The sequence below is a fragment of the Gracilinanus agilis genome, chromosome 2, assembly GCF_016433145.1.
Source record: "Gracilinanus agilis isolate LMUSP501 chromosome 2, AgileGrace, whole genome shotgun sequence".
Taxonomy (NCBI): domain Eukaryota; kingdom Metazoa; phylum Chordata; class Mammalia; order Didelphimorphia; family Didelphidae; genus Gracilinanus; species Gracilinanus agilis.
The window spans coordinates 637,117,439-637,135,305 of record NC_058131.1 but is presented as its reverse complement, the minus strand read 5'-3'; the positions used below and the strand labels follow the sequence as shown (position 1 = coordinate 637,135,305).

Here is a 17,867-nt window from a genome sequence, read left to right as displayed (position 1 = left end):
AAAGATTAGATGTGTTGGTTTTATTTTGTTTCTAATTGAACATTATTGGAAAATTTAATATTCTCAGACATGGAGACTTTGATGTTTAGGTCACCATCTTAAATGTAGCATGGTATAGTTTACTTGAGATGGAAAACTATATTTATAACGTTTGGCATTTGTAAAATTATACTTGCTAGGCTATGTTGTATGGAAGAGGGAAGTAGAAATCAACATTGGTATCCCCATTGGTAGAATAGTCATTTTGGGCTCTGGTGTTCATTAAGTAAGCCGTGTCTTATGATTTTATTTGTGCTTGCTCATTCTAACCCTATTCCTAATTAGTAAAGTGAAGTTCTTTTTATGTTCAGGGTCAAGTCTCTCCTTTCACAGTTACTTGCTGAAATGACTAAATATGAAATAATGATACATGGTAGGATTATCAGGGTTTAAGTTAATGGATTTGGGCCATTGCAGGTCTCTTTCAGACACATTTCCAGAATTTGCTACTAGTGCATATGTTTAGGAAAATACGTTCACTTTTAAAAACAAATCTGTTCATTCTGAAACCATTTATCTGGATGAATGAGAATCCATTATTCCACACATTTGAATGGTAGGTAATATTTTTGCTTAAGGTAAAATTTGACTCCTTTTTCTTGAGATATAATGTTTCTTCTTGATTAATGTTTTTGTTGAATTGTTTCCTTAAGCAAGGGCTAAGTAAATCTTTAGTCCTATAGAATATTCACTAAAGAATGTTCATCTACATTTAAAACACAAAAACTCAAACAATAAAACAAGCTTTTTCCAACACATACTATTTTGAGTGGGATTTTGAAATTAAAAGTAATATGGGGAGCTGTGGTACAGAGAACTCTTGATCCAATTTTGTATTTAAAACTATTTGGAGAAGTGAATCTGTCTTCATTAGAATGTGTAAAAAACAAAACATAGAAGGTAGCCAACTTTGTCCTTTTTGTGTGCAAAAATCTCATACCAAAAATACTGTGTTCATATATTAGATTGTATTTATTTGAAGCAATCTTGGCATTATTTATTATAAAATATATGTTTACCAGTAATTTTAGTGAATTTCACTCCTGTAGCCTTAATGGAGGCAGTATAGTAGGCTATTCAATTTAAGGTATAACTTAAAGGTGTCTCATTAAATGAAATATACTTTCACCAAAATGTCTTAGGAATTTGTTCATTTTATTAGATTCTCTTCATATTTATTTTGTAAATTCTTGGTATTCATAAACTGTCCAGCCACAAAATTACATTTTATTAGATGTTTCAGAGAAATGTGTCTCATTTTAGGCTGGATACTTCTGTTAGTAGCTCTGTAGCTTCTGGTATTGGTATTCTGTTACACGATTTCTGTACTGTCTCACTAGCATTGCCGCCACAATCACTACATTCAGAGTCAGGATCATAAAGGAAAGAAGATGTAAACTGCTGAAAAGCTGAACCCATTGATTTTCTTCTGCATGGACTTGATTCTGAAATTCTTTAATTAGAAAAAAGACATTAGATGCAGAAAAAGAAAGGTTTTTTTTGGGCATAATTCAGAGTAGAGTTAGAATTTTTCTAGTAAGGATGACAATACATAAATCTTTGGTACACACACACGCACGCACGCACACACACACATATCTATCCATATGCATAGGGCAGCTACATGATGGTGTGCAATGGATAAGAGTGCTGTGCTTGGAGTCAAGAAGACTCATCTTCCCCAAGTTCAAATCTGGTCTCAGAAACTTGGTAGCATTGTGATCTGGACAAGTCACTTAACCCTTTTTTACATAAGTTTCCCTGTCTGTAAAATGAGCTGGGAAGAATGGCACACTATTCTAGTATGTTTGCCAAGAAAATCTTAAATGGGATCATGAAAAATTGGGCATAACTGAAAACAACTAAACAACATATATATCCATATGTATTCACACAAATACATATACACATACATGATAATGACAACTAGTACAATTAGAGGAAGAACCACGAACAAATTTCTGTTAATACTTCAATTCCATTGAGTTTGTCAGTTTGAAATTTTAGAATGAAGTTTTTCCATATAGGATTAATTGAGCTCTGAAACCAGGTTGGATATTTGATTCCTGGGATTCAAGCATGGTTTTGAAATGAGGACAGTCTTCTTTAATGGTAACAAAATCTATATCATAAGCATTTACCTGATTAACTTAGCTTTCTTTGAAAATCAAACAGGATAATTTCTTTCCAAAGACAATTTCTATACCTAATTTTAATTTCAAAGATATCAAATAATTTTACAAACAAGTGATTAAAATATTTCCAGTGAATATGTTCTTAGTGTATTCTGTAGTGTATATTTGAAAATTTAACAAAATAATAAGTTGCCTGCTAACAGAAATCATGAACTTTTGGAAGGAGGAATAACACATGCCATTCATAATTTAGGTTATTTAACACTTCATATTACATAGAATTCTTACATACATTACCTCGTTTGTTTTTTGGAGCAGTTCTCAAAGGTAGATGGAACATGGACTGCTCTCTTCATTTTACAGATGAGATAACTGATCAAACATAGCTAAGTATCAGATTTGGGATTAGCCTCCAGATCTAATGTACTTTTTACCACTGTGATATGCCAAGTTCATTCCTATATAAATTATTTTCTCCATGGCTTTTAATGACAAATCACAATTTTATCTTCAAAGATAGGTTTTTTTCCTTTAATAAAAGGCTCAAACCATTTTTTCGAGGCTTCAGGTTCTTATTCCTAGATGATTTGGAGCAGAGTATGAAATTGATCCTGAGAGGATACTTAGTCAAAGCTTTTTTTTTCTTTTTGGTCTGATAGAACTTGCCAGAACTTTTGCTCCACTAGCAGAGCCTTTAAGGACCCAGGTATATCTCTATTCCTTAAATAAGCAAGTGGAATAATACAACTTAATTTAAATCATATAGTCGTGATAGAGCTACATATGAAATACTTTAAAATGTTTTGATATCTTTGTTAGTAATTAGCAAATATAGAAAGTAGTTTTAGAATACTGATATTTTGAAAATAAAAGCACAGACAACTCATTTAGAACTTTGCCAAAATATTCTTAATAAAATCTCTAAGCTTGATATTTATATACCATAAGAATGACAACACTTGAATATTTTCTTTAACCTTTTGATTCCCTAGTTTGTAAATAGCATATTGCTTACCCAAATTGCTATTTTCAGTATGATCTGTCTTCAGACGAATAGGACCAATGATTGATTCTGTCTTCCATTTATATGATGAAATATCTCGTTTTCTTCTAGAGATACAACCTTGATTACATCTAGATTGTGTGTCATTACTTTCACAAATCCAGACTTTACATTGGAGATAAACAGATCCAAGGCTTCTCAAGAACTTAAAAGCACTGAATTGAAATCTTCCATAATGCCCAGATGGGGGATAGATCTTACAAGTATCATCTTTACTACATCTGTAACAGAATTTATAGAGAAATTAAACATTAGCTCAGTGATTCCCAAAGTGGGTGCCACCGCCCCCTGGTGGGTGCTGCAGCAATCCAGGGAGCGGTGATGACCACAGGTGCATTTGGGGGTGGTGAATAACCATAAGGGGGCGGTGATAGTGTGTGACAGGGGGCACTAAGTAATATTTTTTCTGGAAAGGGGGCGGTAGGCCAAAAAAGTTTGGGAATCACTGCTTAGCTGAATCTAAATATTGGGTACAGATGACAACATTTTTTTCATTGGCCTGGTTGAACACCTCTCCCCAAATAAAATAAGATTTGGGAATGTAGAATTAAACAAACAAACAAAAAAGAATAACAAGTTTGCATTAATTAGCTATTTGTCAGAATGCTAATATGATAAATCAAAGTCATGAGTTTAATAAAGATCTTTTTCAGCTCTGGAATTTTATGAACTTCATACAGAGAGAAAATTCTCTGCTTCTATGTTTTCTTTTGTGTCTGTTAGTCAAAAAAAGAGGAAAGAACAAGAACATGGCAGATGCATTCTGAAATTGTCACTTCTAGGAGGAAAGCATCCCATCCTTCCGTGATGGTAGTATTTTTAAATGTCTGTGATCTGATTGCCTTTATGCTTCTCCCCTTTTTCAGATAACTCTGAAAATTAGTCCTTCAATGTCCTCAAAACTGTTGCCTCTAACACAATCTGTATGTTAATTTAAATGCTTAAATAACTTCATAACTTAAGTAACTAAATAACTTAAATGCTTCTTGTCCAGTTGATTGTGGGTCCATTTGATCCAGTCTAGTTGATTAGCATATGTTTTTTCAGTTCCATTTCTATTTCCTCATACAGTGCATTTGGGAATGTTCCATTAGAGTCTAATGTGGTGGGTCAAGTCAACTGTCTTTGTTGGGAAAACATTTTGTTAAAAATATCTTATTTTTTTCTCATTTCTACCTATTCAGTTTCATTCCTCAATGAGATGATTACTTAGTCCATACTCTTGTCAAAGGTACTTTAAACTAGTTTTCCCTTCTGAGTTTGTCATTTTATGAGTCAAAATACTACTCATGTTCTTCATCATTCTCTGAAAGTTTTTATAGGCTACTTTCTAAGGTAGTCGCGTTTATTACTCAACCTGGCTATAGACTTTTTTTGAATCCTTGTGATAGTGATTGCTTTACACACCAACTTCTTTTGGAAATGTTTAGTTACTGCCTTTTCTGCTACCGTTTTCCATTCGTGGGGCATCAACAGCTTGTTTACATAGGTCTGGAGGCCTTTAAAATGCATAACTTGTATTCATATTCTTCATTTTATTATTAATTTTGTTCTTTTTTCTAACAGGTTTGGTCTGACAGTATGCAAAAAGCTTATTTGAGAGTAACTTCCATATTATTCATAACTTCCTGTTAAAATAGAATCATTTAAATTTTGTCATATGTTATTTAGGGCTTTCTATGTTCTTTGTCTTCCAGTTCTTTTCTCAAGAAACAGACTGATAAGATAGAAGTATGAGGCTTCTTTATCATCTATGTTCTTTTGACCCTTTTTTCTTACTCTTGAGCTATTTTCCAACATTTTTTTGCCATTCTCCTTTATGGTGTCTTCTACATTTTAAGTCACCAAATTTGGAAGGTTCTTTTGAGTTCTTTGTAGTCCTCTACCTCCTCACAGTATATAACAAAATGTTGACATTCAAAGTGAAGTTTATTTTTAAGGTGATCTTTTTTGCAAATACATATGAGTGCTGTAATATGAGATGATAAAATATCCCATGAAATGATATTTCTTGCTTCCTTTGAAGATGCATGAGAAAACCAACTTTGTCATCTCCTTTATTTGCCTCTTAGAAGAACCCATAACTATATCTTCTTTTTGTCTTTCGTTTCATTTGTAGTGAGAATGTCAAAATTGACATGATTCAGTTTCTTAAGTTATATGTCGGTCATTGGATAGAATCTTCCATTTAGAGAACCCACAAAAAAGTTAATATAAGATCTAAAAACTGTCCCCTTTTTCCCCCCATTCAGTCATGGTCACTACAGAAGTAGCATGGGGCTACACAGGACAGAAAGTCATTTTGTATTTTGTATTTTATTTAGATTCATGGATTGTCATGAATCAAATAATTTATCAACACATAGTCAGCCTACTGGTTATATGCCTCTTCATATTTGAACAGACTTGTACCCAGAATGCAAATAAAATGTTACTATGGCCATATTTGAAGCTTCTAGCATGTTAAAACCTGCGGGAGTTTTCATGTTCCATTGCCATTGCCTTTGAGAATACAGGATCACCTCCATGTTTGAATGAAGCATCAGAGTAATACTTTGTGGAGATATGCTAATAGAATGACATATTGAAAGGATAGGTTATTTTCAGAGATTGGCAAGCATTTAAACTAATTACTGGGCTTATGGTGAAAATACACAGGAATTTGGAAGAAAAGCTGAAGTTAAATGAGCATAAAACAATCATAAAAACAAATTTGTTCTCACTAGCAATCATCCTGTGTTTAGATCTCCAATCTACTCTTTTTAAAGAATAGAGGATTTCACTGAACATATTTTATCTTGTGAATGACCTTTTAACAGTACTACATAAAAGTATATGATTAAAAATTGTTAGTCCCATATTTTTAACACCGAAAAGTGTTTAGATCAAAAGAATTTCTTATTCAATTTCTTGAACCTTCCAGGTTAACATCAAGAAGTTATACTGTAAACTTTTTTTTGGTTAGTATACAATTTATTAAAATACTTCTAATTTATAAGAAAAATGCTATTTCCTTGGGTATTATAATTCTATAGTACTCATTTTTAATTTTGTTACTGCAACAAAATTATATTGACCAAGCTTGACCCCAAAGTAGAGAGATGTGAAAAAGTATCCTTTGCACTGTGAAACACTGCATGCCATCACAGACTTTTTTTTGATGTCATGGTTGGCTAGTCAGCTTTGGTGATTTTTTTTTTTAGTTATGGGGGCTTTCTGAAAGTAGGAGAGAGAAAGACACATTGGGGAATGTACATAATGTAAAAAAAAAACCTAAAATTTTAAGAAATAATGCTATAGATAAATGTGATTGAATAAATACATACCCACTCCTGATTAGATCATATGTTGGTGAGGCAAAGTCAGATGTGGGAGATGCTGTACAGGTATCAAGAAACAACACTAGATTTGGATCTGGTGTATGAAGACTGACTTGAAGAAAGAGTGTTTGGTTCAAATCCACATAGTATGGTGAGCTGAGTAAAGGATTGTTGAAGGATTCTGACTCATAAAGTGCCATGCTCACATTATATTTCCCCAAGGCACTTATATTTTTAATTATATCATCTTCTGTTATGTACATTATTTCTACAGTGGAATTGTTTTCCATCTCACATTTCAGAATAATCTGGAGATGTTTCTGACGAGTGATCACTGCAGAACTGGTGGAGTTAGTAATGCTGATAATGTTTGTATAAGTAATTGTATGATCTTCGACCTGTAGGACCAGATGCAAGTAACATTTTATGTAGCAATTTCAACACTAATTCTGACATAGACTCAATACATTTCTGAAAGTAGATACAACCCACTTTAAATCTTGGATAAAAATTTTTCAAGTTTAACAGTGCACTACAAACTTTTTTTTTTTTTGGCATCTGAAAATAATGGGACAATTAGAAAAAATAACTCCAAAGAATTAAATAGGTTAAATAGAATAATGAATTTGTTGGATAGAACTGTATTCCTAATTTGTTCATTGAATACTGTGTAGCATATTTCTGTTACGCTCAGTGAACAACAAAGAAATGCTTCATAGGTAATCTAGTTGTAGCCCTATAGGATCTTTCTAGTTCCATAAGTTTGTTATCTTTGTCACATAAACACTGACACCACCATGGCTATACTTTGTTCTAGCACCAATTAATCTGATTCATTTTTACTGTCTCTGTAATATCATTCTTTTTGTTTTCCCCATTTGAGTAGTTCAGTTTTTTTCCACCCCAAAAGCTCACACTCTGCTAGAGGAGAGAAAATTTTAGGAACTATGGACCCTCATTTCTAAATTCTGATACCAATCATGTTATCTTGGCCAAGTAATTTTAGTAATTCTACTTCTATTTGTTTATCATTTTACTTTAACAGCTGTATCAAGTCCATTATCCTAAATAAGCCTCACAGCCATATTAGGTAGATTTGGCAGATGGTACTTAGGTCCATTTTACAAATGAATAAACTGATTCAGACAAATCAAGTGATTTGGTGATGGGAATATAAATAGTGGCAGAGCCAAACCCAAACCTCCTAACTTCTTACTCTCAGTCTAGCATACTTTCCATGCCAGTACTACTGAGTTAAAAAATGGCTAGCTCTCTGACCCCAGGTAAGTTACCTAATTTTGGTTTGCCTCAATTTCCTCAAGTGTAAAATGGGGAAAATAATACACCTCTGTCTAGCGTTGTTATAAGGATCATATTTGTAAAGCTCTTAGCATAGTGCCCAGCATACAGTAGGTACTTAATAAAAGCTCATTTCTTTTTTCTCTTTTTACACATTTATAGACCATTATAAGTACCACATCTTTCATAAAGTCTTAGTTGACCAAGTTAATGATCTTTTCCTGAATTTTTGTCTATACTTGAAATATTGACTTACTTATCCATGTTTCCTCTCTTTACAAAGGTAAGCTTTTTGTGATCAGGAATTGCCTCATTTTTGTCTTTGTGCCCCCCCTGGTTACTGAATGAATAAGACAATATCTTTATTATCTTGTTTTATAATTTTGGATGAAAGATAAATGATAATATGGTAGAAAGTACTTTGAACTTTTTTGAGCAGATATATTCTAAATTTAGGAGATGCTGCCAACATTAAATGTATAAATAATCACTAGACTGTTAAACTTTGGGTCCCTTAATGTTTAATCAGTTTTGGATCATGTATATAAATATTAAACTTCGGGGAATGATAATAAAACATCCTTCGATTCCATTGCTGACACATGCATCTACTTGGATATTTCTTAAACTCATTAGTACACATCAGTGTCATTGTTTACCTGTTTAATTGTACCACATTTATTCAGAGGGATAGGAAATTCCAAAACATTCGATACTCTTGGTCTGCAAAGCGGATCATTCAGTTGTAAGTTTTCTGCATTATAGTGAAGGGATTCCAGAAAGGATTTACTTATGATAGCAGTCATTTGATCAGAAGAGCAAGTCAAGGATGCTGTCAATGAAAAGAGGATACAGTCATGCTTTATGCAAGTTGAAGCCTGCTGGTTTTCATGAAGCTCTGTCATAAAGGAATAGCTTTGAAAGTGAAGTGCTGAAAGGCATTTTGTTTCAAATTGTGAGTAGCAGAGATGGATAAAGTTACGAGCATTCTCTCGATGCCAAAGAATTTAGGTTGCACATTAGAGTCTGTAAAGCTAATATTTTTCGTTGTAACCTTCTAGATCAAGGGTCGACAACCTTTTTGGCCGTGAGAGCCATAAATGCCACATTTTTAAAAATGTTATTTTGTGAGAGCCATACAGTGCTCACAGTGTGCGCTCCTGTAACAGTGCCTGAAAAAAAAATTGACTTTATGGCTCCTGCAGAAAGAGCTAGATATGGCTCGAGAGCCATACGTTGCCGACCCCTGTTCTAGATGATCTACTTTTAAGTCATAGAGATATATTAAAGTTGTACTTGAAGGACTTGGCTTTAGGAAACCTGAGTTTTTTAAAATGCCTTACTATGCCAGACTTAGAGGATGTTCTGGGTCAAATCTGGACTCAAACAATTACTAGATGTGTGACTCTGGGAAAGTCACTTAATCTCCATTGCTTAGCCCTTACTGCAGTAATGGTTCTAAAATGCAAAGTAAAATTTTTTTGTTTGAGATTTTAAAATTTATTAATTATAGAATATATTACTGCTTATTCCAAATTCACTAACAATAAATCCCCTGATTAGAGACTGCTTACTGGTGTTGTTCAGTTTGACTTATAAGATACTAAAAATGGGATATAACTAATTTCTAAAGAGATTTAGTCGGACCACAAAGTGGGGAGTTTTATTTTCCCCCTATCCTATTTGTTTCTCCCACAGCTGAAGGATGGAAAATATTGATTTGTATTATCCACATTTAGGAAGATGACTAAAGAGACAAATTCAACTCCCAAACTTTTAGGAGATCTTAACCTGGGATCTGTGGATTTTTAAAAATTATTTTGACAACTATATTTCAGTGTAATTGTTACCTTTTGTAATGCCGTTTCTGATTTTATGCCATTAAAAACATCACTTAGAATGGACCCAAAGTCTTGACCAGATTGCCAAAGAAACCATGACAATAAAAAGGTTAAGAACCCCAGCTCCAGAGCTTGAAATGAGGCCTTGTATTTTTGGTGTATGAACAGTGGAAAAATCACAGGCAATTAAGGATAAAACATTTGATTCTAGAACATGAAGGCAGGAAAAATTCATTAATGATCTTTTAATCTATCACAATGCCAAATCTATTGCAATGTATGTATTAGGCACTTAGTAAATAGTTTATTGAAGGAATAACTTCACGCAGCCCTTAATATTGCTCAAAACCAATAAGAGAACATGGACTGTGACTTACTGCTGTTGACCTCTTTTCCATAAACTGGAGCATAAGAAGCAGAGAAGCCACGATAAGAATTGGCATAATCCGTAGAGAGCACAACTGTCATGATGTTTGAAGAAGACTGAAAAGTGGCTGTGATCCGACCACACACTTTTCCAAGTAAGCCAGAATTTGTGGAGGGTCCATCATAAACAGCAATAAAATCAAATCTGCAGTTGTCGTCTATTTCTAAGCTAGAGAATCAGGGAAATGTGATATATAGATTTCAAAGTGCAAATAACTATTGACCCCACAATCCTGTCTGACAACCAAAAAGCTCAGATGATTAAAATGTTTCTGCAATGGTGATTTATTTTTTAAAAAGTAAATGACAGTAATTCACACTAACATAATCACTTTCTGATTTACAAAGAACTTCTCTATAGCATCCCTGTAAAGTCCAAGCGTTGTTATCTTCCTCATGAGGAGGAAGCTTGAGATTCAGAGATGAAGGTGACTTTCCCTGTAGACCCATAACTGGTAAGCTTCAAAGCCAGGAGCTAAATAAAGTAGTTTTCTGACTCTGGGTCCAGTATTCCTTCCCTTGTTATGCTGCTTGCCAATGAAGATGCTTTCTGAACTTTTAACACTAGACTCATAAGCTCACAGGATCATAACTGTAGATCTAGAAGGAGCTTTAGAGATCACTTAGTCTGACCTCTTCATTTTATAGAAGACAAAATTAAGATCCATTGAGGATAAATTAATTAACCCCAGGTTATTCAGCTCATATTTCCTCTTAATAGAGTGGAACAACTAGAATTCAAATTTAGATCTTGACTCCAAACCCAACCCTTTTCAAATATAGAGCTTGGTATATATTATACATATATGCCTACACACACACATCATCATCATCATCAATTTTCTTTTTTTTTTTTGTAATTCCTTGAAAACATAATCCTGTTATCACATCATCGAAAGAACCCATTCTCTTCTCTTTACAGAAGAAACTTGAGATGTACTGCATTTTGCATAACTACAATAACATGTAAGTTGAACTGGATATAATACTTACAAAATCTCTTTGAAATCTAGATTTATTTTATATCCCTTGTCGACTCGTATGTGCCATACACAATAAGCAAACTCTGGGTGTGGCTTTGGGTAATTAGGGCTGGTAAAGGAGCCCCCAAAAGCATCAAGGTAGCCTCCACAGTTATTAATCTCTGAAACAACAAAGTAAAGAATTAAATCCATTAATCCAGGTGCAAGCAAGGTCAATCCCTTTGTCAAATATTAACCAGACTTACTATTCGTGCACCTTGACTAGCATGAAGTTAGATTATAAAATAATTATTATTCCCTTCCTCTAGAAAGATGAAGAGATTTGACTGTGGCCCCACCACTAGTGTAATCTTACAGTTGTCTGGTTCCCTTACATTCCTGTGGGATCTCTAGTCAGGTTATGAGAGAGAAAATCTGATTTGTTTCAGCCCCCTGTCATCCAGACTAATTTTACGCTATCAATAATAGTTTGCATTTGGTAACATAAGCACTTAACGTAAGTTATGTATCATTTGAAATCACAAAATCCCAATATTACACGAAATTAATGTTTTTATTCTTTTACAAATATGGAGATTGAACCCTAATAAAGGTAAAGGGCCTTGTCCAAGGTCAAAGATCCAGTAACTGGACTTGAACCAGACTACAAACTTCCCCAAGATTTTCCACCTTTCCACCATTTTTCTAGCCATATTTGAGAACTTCCTAGCTTGAAACTTCAGCACATTGTGCTTGGGGTCTTTTAAAACCTTCCTGGCATCTTTCTTCAAGTTTCTCTCATTAGAACAACACCAACTTACGTATTTCTGGGGAAAAGAAGTAATAGAAAACAAAGGCACTTCTTTGAATTACTGAAGAGCTGGTGGATATCTGAAATGTCAGGCTGTTAGATGATGATTCAAATACTGGGACATAGTCAACTTTACTGCAGATTTTCCCAAGAAGAGGCAAATCAGTGCTGGCACCATCATAAACTTTGATGTTTTCAATTTCACAACTTGCATTTGGGTCAAGTCTGTGGGCAAAAAAATACTTGTGAAATGATTGGGCATTGATAGGGTATATACTCTGAAAGAAGAAATTGCACATATTATATATAGTATGCACAAATTCCTCATTTACATCTTTTTTAAAATGATTTTATTCAATTATATTTTATTTTCCCAATTAAATATAATAATGGTTTTCAACATATGTTTTCCAAAAATATAATATCCAGATTGCCTCCCTCCCTTTCTCCCCTCTCCTCAGAGATGGTAAGCAATTTGATTTGCATTATACATGTATTATCATCTCACTTATAACTTGGTCCCACCATTGTAATATCCATCCAACTTGTCTTTCCTGCATCAACCCTTTCCCTGATCCAAAATGTATACTGTACTGCCATCCAGAACAATATTTATAGGACCCAGCCCTGATATTGTCACTCTTTTACCCCAAACCTTCCATGTTTCACCATTGCCTACCAGGTTAAGCCCCAAGAGTAGCATTTAATCCTTGCTCCAATCTGGTGGCACAACCTTACTAGCTTTTTCTTGTATTATTCCCTCTCCTTTACTCTATGCTACTTGTCAAGCTAGTCTACTTGCCATTTTCCAAACCATTCTTTGCCCTTTTGTGGCTCTATATCTTTACTCATGTTATCCTCCAACCCAGAAAGCCTTTTTCTTCACCACTGTTTATTGAATTTGAACTTTGTCCTTTACAGCTGAATCAAGGTGTCTGTTATAAGGAATCTCTCACTCTTAAGGTTTTTCAGAGTAGTTTTTTTTTAAAACTCTTTTAGGTACCCATACTGTGATATAAGTATCTGTCTACATGTCTCATCTCTCCCAAGCATATTGTAAAAGTTTCGTGTTTATCTTTGCATCAAAGGGCTTAAACTTTGAAAGGAACTTAAAGATCAACTAATCACTTTTTTCATAGATGAGGAAACTGAGGCTTAGAGAGATTTAAGCAACTTTCTCAACTTCATGTAAGGAGTAAGTAGCAGAGGTGGAACGGAGGCCTCAATAAATCACTCAATAAACATTTATTAAATGCCTACTATGTACCAGATACTCTATTAAGCACTGGGGATACAAATAGAGGCAAAAGAGAGTTTCTGCCTTCAAGGAGTTTACAATAAAATGGGGAAGGCAAAGAGCGAACAAATACATGCAAAGCAAATTATTTCCAGGATAAATAGGAAATAATTAATCAAGGGGAGACCCTAGATTGAAGAGTGGTTGGAGATGGCTTCCTGTAGGAGGTGAGACTTTAGTTGGGACTTAAAGGAAGTAAGGGAGGTCAGTAATTAGGGAGGAGGACAAAGAGTATAGCAGGCATAGGGGACAACCAGACAGAATTCTTGGAGCCAAGAGACTGATTCCTTTTCATGGAACTACCCAGAAGCCAATGTTTCTGGATGGAAGATTATCTATCCAAAAAGGTATAGGAAGAATGGAAAGGTGAGAGGGTGATAGGTTAAATAAAGTTTTGAATGATGTCAAAAAGGGCATTTTGTGTTTGATCCTAGAGGAGATAAGGAACCATCAAAGTTTACTGAGTAGAGGGGCTGGTGTGATCAGACTATGCTTTAGGAAAATCAGTGGTTGAATGGAAGTTGGATTAGAGTGGAGAGAGATGAGACAAGAGATCTACTAGCAGGCTACTGAACTAATCTAGACGTGGTGATGAGGACCTGGATGACAATGGTAGCAGTATCAGAATAGAGAAGGGGGCACATTTGAAAGATGCTACAAAGGTGAAATCCGTAGACCTTGCCACCATCTTGGATATGGGGACTGTGATATAGTGAGGGACCCAGGATGACTCCTAGGTTGTGAACTTGAAGAACTGGGAGGATGATGTTGCCCTCAACAGTAACAGGGAAGGTAGAAGGAAGGAAAAGACATTGAGATATATTTTGGACACGTTGAGTTTAACATGTCTATTGGAATCCAATTCTAAATGTCTGAAAGGCAGTTGGAGATGTGAGATTAGAGTCTACAGATAGTTTGGGGCAGAGTAGATGGTAATTAAATCCATGAGAGCTGATGAGATCAAGCAAGGCAGCATAGAAGAAGAAGAGAGGAGAGCCCAGGAGAGAGCTCTGAGGCAGGGGTTGGCAACCTTTTTGGCTGTGAGAGCCATAAACGCTACATTTTTTAAAATGTAATTTTGTGAGAGCCGTGCAGTGCTCCAGTGTGTGCTCCTGTAACAGTACCTGAAAAAAAAATTGATTTTATGGCTCTTGCAGAAAGAGCCATATCTGGCCCTCAAAAGAGCCAGATATGGCTCGAAAGCCATACATTGCTGACCCCTGCTCTGAGGTATTAACCATGGTTAGAGGACATGATCTGATCTGATCTGAAAGAGGATCCAGCAAAGAGACCCAGAATGAACTTTCAGATAGGAGAACCATGAGAAAGTGATGTCCTGAAAACCTAGGGAGAAAAGAATATTTAGAAGAGAATGAACAATGGCTCCAAAGGCTGCAGAGAAGTCAAGGGGAGTGAGGAATAAGATAAGGCCATTGGATTTGGCAGTTAAGAGATCATTAGTAACTTTGGAGAGAGAAGTTTTTGTAAGACCACTAACTGGATTGTGGGGGGGGGGGTTAAAAAGAAGATAGGAAGAAAGTGGAGGAATTTATTGTAAATATATGATTGCTGAGCTTTTGATGAAATTAAAAAAATAATTTCCCAATGAATTTAGAATTTTAGAATTGATTTCCAAAGATACCTGATTATCTAATAAGTTTAAGTCTGTGTAAATGGAATTAGTCTAAATTTTGGTTTTCTAAACTTTTTTGTTGTTGTTACATTCTGATCTTGTCTTTAGCTTGGCATTTAAAGTCCTTTATAATTTATTTCCAACCTACCTTTCCAGGCTAATTTCATATCATTTCCCTTCCTGATTTTTGTGTTGCATACAAAACAGTCTATTTTTGCATCCCTAAGACAGCAATTTATCTCCTCCCTATAGTCCTTGCATAGAGGAAAGTACTCACCATCTTTACTTCTTGGAATTCTAAGTTTCCTTCTAGGCAGAGCTCACCTACCATTTTCCACAGAAAGTCTTTCTCCTACCTTTAGCAGTTAGAACTCTCTCCTTCCTTGAATTGTTTGATATATACACATACATATATAAGTACACACAGATATATACATACACATATATGGAAATGACAAAATGTCAAAAATATATACATATGACAATTTTTTGTTTCCATTTTTGTTTTTTATATCTCTAGCACCAAGCAGCATAATTTGCACACAATTGGCATTTAATAAATGCCTATTGGGTTGAGATTGCACTTCCTACCATCTTGTTTTGTGAAACATATTTAAATGGGGAGGGTGAAGGGCTAGCAAATGATTCTACTTTGTTAATTTTCTGTGGAAATGAACAAATTTAATGTTATTTTTGCTCTCCCCTTAGCTCTCCTTTCTTAGGGGAAAGGGAACACATATTCTCCCTTATTACACATTATATCATAGTCGAAATTTACATAGCACTTTGCACAGAACTTGACATACCTTATTCTCATTTGAGCCTCACAACAACCCCAAGAAGTAGGAACAACAGATATTATTTTCCCCATTTTATAAATGAGGAAATTGAGGCTTGCTGTCCTATCCACAGTTACACAGCTACTAAGAGGTAGAGAGGGTGTTTGAACCCAGTTTTTCCTGCCTTTAGGTCCAGTAATCTATGTTTTGTGTATTTAGTGAGCTCCTAAGAATTTAAAAATCTATCGATGTTGTCTTGAAAGAAACTGCCCTTGCTTCTTTTTTCCTTTCTTTCCCTTGACTTATACTTGAATTTAGGACCTGTGCCTTTTTAAAACTTCAATTTAGTTTGAAAGTAAGTGAAAGTTAATCAACCTTTCAGTCTTCCCTCTCCTTTACTTTAAATATATCTTCAGACTCTGATTAGGTTAGCCTCACTCATAAGTAATGTGACCAGTTGATCTGCTTTAGGTAGGATAACTCGGGATAACTCTCCCTACAACAGTCCTTATTAGAACCTTTCGTCCCTTCTGTTTTCTCTCCTTCCTCTTCTCTTTCCTTGCTTAAACCGCTCCCCCCCCCCACAACCCACCAAAAAATCCTTTAACCTTCAATCTTAGAATCAATACTATGTATTGGTTATAAGGCAGAAGAGTGGTGAGGGCTAGACGATGAGGGTTAAACAACATGCCCAGAGTAACACAGCTAGGAAGTGTCTGAGATCAGATTTGAACCTAGGACTTCCCATCTATAGGTCTGGCTCTCAATCCACTGAGCCTAGCTGCCCCATCTCTCCTCACTTTCTAAAGTCGTATTTATTTGTTATATTATTATCTTTACATTGTATTGCTTTTCCCTGGTTATCCTATCTTTCTTTCCTTGGAACTTCTATCCTTTTTTAGTTTCAGCTGTCTTTTATAATTTGTCTCCTTTCTTTTCTGACACCTCCCTGCCCCATCTCATCACAATACACCCAGTGTTCGAACAGTTCCATCCAGCCCTGGTGCCAGATTCTCTAGGTTTGCCCTTGTGCTTTGGTTACATGACCTGAAATCTGGTTTATTTCCTGGGGAGACATCGGAAGGGAAGACAGGCGACATTGGTTTGGAGACTAAAGATACTTACTGAAAGTAGGAAAAGATGAGTCTGACAGTTTTGTTTTCTGCTCTTTCTATCGTCCAGGTGCAGCTTTCATTGGCATTGAGGTTCAGGATCAGAGCTTTTTGGATATCTCCCAGTTGGGCACCGCAGCTTGATTTGCCTGATTTGGGACAATGGTTCAGAGCCCACTGTATTGATTAGTAATTATTGTCATTCCGTCCACCCCCACTTCCCTACATAATGAACAATGAATACAAACAAATACAAACTCAATTTTTAAAAATGCCCTTTGGCAAAACTAAAACAATAGAGGGACTAGTTCAGCCTAGAAATTAATTTCCATCTCCTGAAATTTATATGTTGAAAATATATAAGATTTTTACCTTTATTAAAGTGGAAGAGCAAAGGAATGATACACACACACACACACACACACACAAATATACACCCCCCACTACTACCATACAGTGAATTTATAAGAAAGTCAAGTATTTATGATGAAAAAGACTTCTTGTTAACTATACCTCTATTCAGAAATCATATTGTTGACTAACTCATTTTTCAGTTGACAAGAAGAGACTAACCCCACTTGCGCCTTTTTTTTTTTTCAAAGAAAAGTATGAAACTGAAGTCTTTCCAGGGTCTTGGAGTTAAAGCAAGGCATAGCTGGGAAGAATCATGGAGTGCATTCTTCTCATTTTTACAGATGAGAGAATGGAGGGTCATGGAGGTTAAGCAATTTGCCCGCTTAGGTCTTCTAGGTTGGTTTTCTTACCTTGAGGTTCCATCAGATTCTTTTCTGCCTGACATGACAAAATTAAAAGGGCTAAAGAAATGAGCCTTCTTACTGCCGCCATTCTTGTAAGTGGCTAACTCACCCTGGAGACTCTCATCTTTTATACTGTTTTGTAATTGTTTAGTTACATGAAGATTGGTGACTTTACTATTTGAGATCAGAAGCTCTTGTCAGATTTTGGGACAAGCAGATAATTGATACAAGTGGGAAAATAGCAGGTGTTTTCCATAGGTCACTGTTGAAATCGAGTTATCTTTGTCTCCAGGAAACCAACCTGTTCTCACTTCATTTACCATTTACAAGGTTAGAAGACATGCCAATGGTTTCATAATCAAAACTACTGTTTGACTCTTCCACTGGAACAA

General features: G+C 35.2%; 1 protein-coding gene across 1 annotated transcript; it reads right to left on the bottom strand.

Annotated features, from left to right (window-relative positions):
* Positions 1 to 1,316: 1,316 nt before the first annotated feature.
* CUZD1 (CUB and zona pellucida like domains 1) lies at positions 1,317 to 17,563 on the bottom strand. Its single transcript, XM_044662610.1, has 9 exons — positions 17,482 to 17,563; positions 16,731 to 16,866; positions 11,907 to 12,121; positions 11,117 to 11,267; positions 10,075 to 10,292; positions 8,516 to 8,688; positions 6,564 to 6,955; positions 3,190 to 3,458; positions 1,317 to 1,492 (listed from the first exon to the last, which is right to left on the bottom strand). Exons 1-9 carry the CDS (start codon positions 17,561 to 17,563, stop codon positions 1,317 to 1,319), a joined length of 1,812 nt encoding a protein of 603 aa, XP_044518545.1.
* Between the last annotated feature and the right edge of the window lie 304 nt (positions 17,564 to 17,867).

Coding starts and splice junctions, on each gene's coding strand:
- CUZD1 (XM_044662610.1), bottom strand. CDS start 17,563: ATGGCGGCAGTAAGAAGGCTCATTTCTTTAGCCCTTTTAATTTTGTCA. Junction 16,867..17,481: donor GAATCTGATGGAACCTCAAG/GTAAGAAAACCA, acceptor GTCCCAAATCAG/GCAAATCAAGCTGCGGTGCC. Junction 3,459..6,563: donor TATGATCTAATCAGGAGTGG/GTATGTATTTAT, acceptor ATTCTGTTACAG/ATGTAGTAAAGATGATACTT.